The sequence below is a fragment of the Cebus imitator genome, unplaced genomic scaffold (genome assembly GCF_001604975.1).
Source record: "Cebus imitator isolate Cc_AM_T3 unplaced genomic scaffold, Cebus_imitator-1.0 Scaffold380, whole genome shotgun sequence".
NCBI lineage: Eukaryota > Metazoa > Chordata > Mammalia > Primates > Cebidae > Cebus > Cebus imitator.
Genome location: NW_016107695.1, coordinates 583,637 through 589,652, shown reverse-complemented (window position 1 = coordinate 589,652; position 6,016 = coordinate 583,637). Strand labels below are relative to the sequence as shown.

The window sequence follows — 6,016 nt, the reverse complement described above, 5'->3', positions numbered from 1 at the left end:
CCCACTCACACTCACCCCACCCACACTCACTCCCACCCACACTCACCCCACCCACACTCACTCCACCCACACTCACTCCTATGACAGAGCAGCAGTGCTGCCTCACTCATCTTTTAGTCTGTCCTGAGCAGGGATGAAATGGGGTATCTCAGAGGAGGTTGGTGCTCAGCACAGGTGAGCAGTCAGTCACAAAGGATGGATCCAATACGGAGCCAGGCCCTGGGTGCAGCCTCCTGTGCTGCTTGGCTGGGCTGGGCTGGAACAGGCTGTGGCACCTGGATCCCGGCTCCAGCTGAGGCTGCTCACTCTGAGCCACCTGCAAACCCGCCCACCCAGGGGCCCGCCTTCCCCACACTTACTTGGGCATGGGGCACCCTCGCAGGCTTTGGTCTCCCGGCCACTCCCTTTGCAGTTCCTGCCCCCCATCTGGGGCACTGGGGAGTTGCACAGACGGATGCGTGTGATGTTGCCGACTCCACAGGTCACAGAGCATGAAGACCAAGGTGACCAGTGGCTCCAGCCGCCATCCTGCCGGACTAACACAAGAAGCACAGAGGATCAGGCTGTGCCAGCCACAGGGGTGTGTGCCTATCAGCCTGTGCCTTACCAGCTCAGGAGCACCTCACAGCTGCAGAGGAGAGGGAAGGAGCACCCCCACCAACAGCCAGGAGAAAGAGCCTCGCCTGGCCAGACTCCTCGCAAAGGCTGAGCACCTCCAGAGGCAGCTCTGTCCTATGCAAAGGTCTCAGGTGACTGAGAGAAGCCCGGCTCCTCCCCACAGCCACCGGGCATCACCTGCCCGATACTCACTGCGGGTGTCGCACTTGCTCAGGCTGCAAGCCCGCGTCTGGATGGAGGGCCCCAAGCAGGTGTTGCTGGTGACGTCACAGGACCGTCCTCTCTGCTGGGTCCCAGAGCCACAGGTCACGGAGCACTCGGTCCACTCTGCCCATGGAGACCAGCCCTCCTCACCATCCACTGCTGCTGGAGGAAGCAAACAGTGGCTCAGGCCCCGCCTGGCAGATGTGCCACAGAACAGAGAGGCACAAGGCAGCTGGTGTGGGCCGTGGTTTGTGCATGCAAGAGTCTGAGGAGCCAGTGCCTGGCCAGGCAGCTGGACATTTCTGTGGCTGGCCCCTGGCTCCCTGTGACCTAAGTTCATGACCCGCACAGGAGCTCAGGGGCTGCCGTTCCAGTGAAGAGCAAATACACATTTCTGGGTCTACTGGTGGGTGCTGAGGGGAGTTAAATCCGTGTGTCCAGGAAACTCTTTCAATTGATCTTATAAACTAGCTTGCCAAAGACAAGTGCTTGATCTTGTCTACATGAAGTTTCATTAAAGTTATAAAGATTTAATGTATTACCATTTAACCTCTGTCCGCTGATTTACATAATGTAGTGAAACATTCAATTATTGGTGAAAGTTACAGCTCACTTATTTCCAAATAAACTGAAACAAGCAAATAAAAAGGCAATTCCCTTTTTATAAAGAAATTCTTTATCGGTAATCACAGCCCCTAAATAGGGGGAAAGACAGCAACTTAATGCCAGAAATAATTCCTGTAAGGAGATAAACCCAATGAATGTGCTATGACTAAATGTTCTAGAGAGCAGGGAAAAAAGAAAAGAAAAGGTAAATGGTCAAGAAGGCCTTTTTCTTGTTATGATGCTCTTGATAACATAAATTTTTGCAATTTACCCATCTGACAAAGGGCTAATATCCAGAATCTACAGACAATTTAAACAAATTTACAAGAAAAAAACAAACGACCCCATCAAAAAGTGAGCAAAGGATATGAACAGACAGTTTTCAAAAGAAGACATTTATGCAGCCAACAAACATTAAAAAAGCTCCTCATCACTTGTCGTTAGAGAAATGCAAATCAAAACCACGTTGAGATACCACCTCACGCCAGTTAGAATGGTGGTCATTAAAAAATGAGAAGACAACAGATGCTGGAGAGGATGTGGAGAAAAAGAAACACTTTCACACTGTTGGTGGGAGTGTAAATTAATTCAACCTTTGTGGAAGACAGTGTGGCGAGTCCTCAAGGATCTAGAAATAGAAATTGACCTATTTAACCCAGCAATCCCATTACTGGGTATATACCCAACGGCTTATAAATCATTCCATTATAAAGACATATGCACACGTATGTTTACTGTGGCACCATTCACATTAGCAAAGACTTGGAACCAACCCAAATGTCCATCGATGATAGACTAGATAAAGAAATGTGGCACATAAACACCATGGAATACTATGGAGCCATAAGAAAGGATGAGTTCATGTCCTTTTCAGGGACATGGATGAAGCTGGAAACCATCATTCTCAGCAAACTGACACAAACTTCATGTCCTCTGGGTAGGAGGTACAGTCAGCATTCCTGCACCTTGTTTAGCCATGGGGATATCTCAGGCCACCGTGGCCCAGAGCACCTCGTCACATTCAGTCCCTTTCTCTAAACTGCAAGCTGCCCATCCTGAACCCCCGCAGGTTTCCCTCTTTCTTCTCCGACACGCTGGGCTGCTCAGACCCACTTCACGCATGTCAGCCTGAACAGAACTGGTTTTCTGAGAACAAAAGAACAGAAAACCAAACACCACATGTTCTCACTCATAAGTGGGTGTTGAACAATGAGAACACACGGACCCAGGGAGGGGAACATCACACACTGGGGCCTGATGGTTGGGGGCTGGGGGAGGAATAGCAAGGGATGGGTGTATTGGAGAGGGGTAGCATTAGGAGAAATTCCTAATGTAGACGACGGGGCGATGGATACAGCAAACCACTACCATGGCACGTGTGTACCTATGTAACAAATCTGCACGATCTGCACATGTACCCCAGAACTTAAAGTACAATAAATAAATAATAAAAAAAAACATAAACTGTCTCCTTTGAGTCTAATGTGGGCCCTTTGATGATCAATTATATTTTTATGCTTTGCCGGGAGCGATCTGACTTTGTGAATATCTAACAAACAGGTGTTTTCACAAATATCGAATTGCTGATTTTAATTGTAAGACTAACTGTATAGGGGATGAAATTTCTGCATTTTACAGGTAATAAATCTGAAGCTCAGAAAAAATCCCATCTTATTCAAAATCACAGAGTGGTGGAGCATGACCTCGGAGCCCCTGCTTTCTCTAGAGGTCAGGTACCCCAAGGAGGACACAGCTCTGGGGTCAGAGGGAAATTCTGGGAATGTTTGGGGGATGGTGACTACTTTCATTCGGGATAAGTGCTGCCTGGTCTTAGTGCAGCATCGACTCGGGGTGTGGACCTGAAGCACCTTCCCAATGGCATGGCACTGGGGAGCCACTGATGGTTCAGGAGCTCTGGGTGCGGTTGGCAGACCCAACCTGGAAAGGGAACTCAGCGCAGAGGTGGGAGGCAGCACTGACCTGAGGGCTGCACTGGGGCCACCCCAGTCTCTGAAAATGCACTGAGCTTTCAGGGTGGCTGGGGGCCCCCAGGGTGTCCATGCGTGGTTCCCCTCCATCTCTGTTTCTGTTCCTTGGAACGTATTTCTATCACTTAGTGCATAGTCCTTGGGTACGAGTCTTCGGTTTTTGTTTGTCTGATTTTGTATTGTTCTTTTCCACAAGTGTGTGTGCAGGGATCACTCACGGTGGCAACACGGTCACCGATCTGGGTGTGTTCTCTGACTCCCAGCTGGGGCTCCTTCGGGGCCTGCTCTGGGCTCGCCTGTGTGACATCTGAGCTCAGCTTCTCATCTGAGAAGCAGCAGGACAGGCCTTCCCTCCCCTGCATTCCCAGAGCTTCCACATTCATTTCTGGCCACGAGTCAGTCCACAGTGGATCACCAGTGGCTGGGGTGGCCCTATGATTCCCTCACCTGTACTCACGGGGCTAATCCTCATTCTTGTCCTCCAAAACTAACCAATTAATAATTAAACACACAAGCATGGAACTCCCAAAAATGCAGGACTCACTTGCGGGCTGGCGATACTCACCGTGCAGGCAGGAAGGGCAGCATTCGCCTTCAATGAATGACGGGCTGGCACAGGTCGCGGGTGGGCAGGTGATTTGGTGGCAGATGGTTTTAAATTTCTACAAGTAAAGAAAGGCATGCCTGGAACTCTCATTTGAGAGCAGGGGACACTGGCACAGGGCGGAGACTGGAAGGGTGGACAGGACAGCTGAATGTCTTCCATCCCACGGACCATGCATTACAAACAGAGGTGTGGACATAGGGGCGTCTGGTTCTCCCATGAGTGCTCAGAGCCTAATAAGAGCCGGGCCCCCAGATGGCTCCTTGCATCCCTTCTGTTCCTTTCTCCTTTCACTGAGCAGCAAGGGGGCAACAGAGAGTGCCACGTTTCCTGGAGGAGGGAAGAAGGGATGGGCAGCGGGAGCTTCTGTGAGCTGAGGCTGAGGCCACTGTCAGCAGAAACAGAGTAACATTAACTACGGAGAGAGGCTGAATTGTCTGTCTGTTAGACTTCGGGCAGTGACTTCTATTTCCCCAAACGTTTCTGCCGAGCCTCAGGGCTCCACCAGAGCCACAACTGGCTTCCCGTTCTTCCTGTTTCTGACTGGTGACGCTGGCCGGGTCACTCCCTCACCCTGGGAGCTGGTTCTTTGTGTGCAAACGAAGAGGTTGATTCAAGTCATAGTTACGCTTCCTGGCCCTTCCAGGGCTCTTGCCCTCGGATCTCCTCACATAGCGTAATAGGTTTTACACTCGGCATTGAACTCTGGCATTTCCCGGCAGGCCAGCTGTGCCGAGTGTCTAGCAGTGCCTCTTCCCCCACGAGCTGTGCTCTGGGGCCTCACCTTGCAGGTACACGAGGTGCAGCTGTCCACCACCCATGTCTCATTTTCCGCAAAGAACCGGCCATCCTGCCAGCAAGCTGACATGTTCCTCGTCTTAGGAGGGCCACCAATGAGCTCCCAGAGAAACTGGTTATCATTTGACTGGAACATAAAGTGAAACATTTAAGCACAGACGGTCATACAACACATTTAGTCATCACGCTTGAGGATGAAAATAAATTTCCTTCTTCATTAAGATCCTCTGAAGTCAAGCAGAACTTGACCTGATGCATCCCTGGGAGGACGACCCAGAAGCTGCCCACCTTCCTTATGCAGCGTTCTCAGCCCCTGCCACGGCTCAGCACTTCGTGGGCTTCTGGGGCACCCCATCCTCCTGCCTTCCAGGGGAGAGGAACTTGCGTGGCTCACAGCACGCCTGGGCCAGTGGGAGCGACGCTGGGGCTCCTTTAACTGGGGACACAAGGTGGGACAGGTGGAGGGGGAACGAGGTCCCCAGGCAGCAGCCACAGGACTGGCAGGGACACAGCCAGGCTCCTGGCTTTGCCGCCCTCCCTGCCCCCGGCTCCAGCTCCTGGCGTCATTTACTTCATGTCCTCTGGGTAGGAGGTACAGTCAGCATTCCTGCACCTTGTTTAGCCATGGGGATATCTCAGGCCACCGTGGCCCAGAGCACCTCGTCACATTCAGTCCCTTTCTCTAAACTGCAAGCTGCCCATCCTGAACCCCCGCAGGTTTCCCTCTTTCTTCTCCGACACGCTGGGCTGCTCAGACCCACTTCACCCATGTCAGCCTCACAGAAACTGCGCATCCCACCTTAAACAAAAGACGTTTTCTCTGCAGGGGTGTGTGTGTGTGTGTGTGTGTGTCTGTGTGTGTGTGTGTACACTCATATGTGTATGTTTACTGAAGAGCTGAATTTCGGCTCATGCCTATAATCCCAGCACTTTTGGAGGCCAAGGCAGGCAGATCACGAGGTCAGGAGATCAAGACCATCCTGGCCAACATGGTGAAATCCCATCTCTACTAAAAATACAAAAATTAGCTGGGCGTGCTGGCAGGCACCTGTAATCCCAGCTACTTGAGAGGCTGAGGCAGGAGAATCACTTGAACCAGGGAGTTGGAGGTTGTCCTGAGCTGAGATCGCATCACTGCACTCAAGCCTGGTGACAGAGACTCCATCTCAAAAAAAAAAAAAAAATCTCCTATATGCAT

At 51.3% G+C, this 6,016-nt stretch overlaps 1 protein-coding gene across 1 annotated transcript in view; it reads right to left on the bottom strand.

Moving 5' to 3' along the window:
* THBS2 (thrombospondin 2) overlaps nt 1-6,016 on the bottom strand; it is a 35,762-nt gene that overhangs the window by 22,461 nt on the left and 7,285 nt on the right. Inside the window, exons 6-9 of the mRNA XM_037731067.1 lie at nt 4,805-4,945; nt 3,982-4,078; nt 811-981; nt 360-536 (exon numbers count right to left, since the gene is read on the bottom strand). Coding sequence (XP_037586995.1) covers nt 360-536; nt 811-981; nt 3,982-4,078; nt 4,805-4,945 — 586 coding nt within the window. The remainder of the gene's footprint in view (nt 1-359; nt 537-810; nt 982-3,981; nt 4,079-4,804; nt 4,946-6,016) is intronic.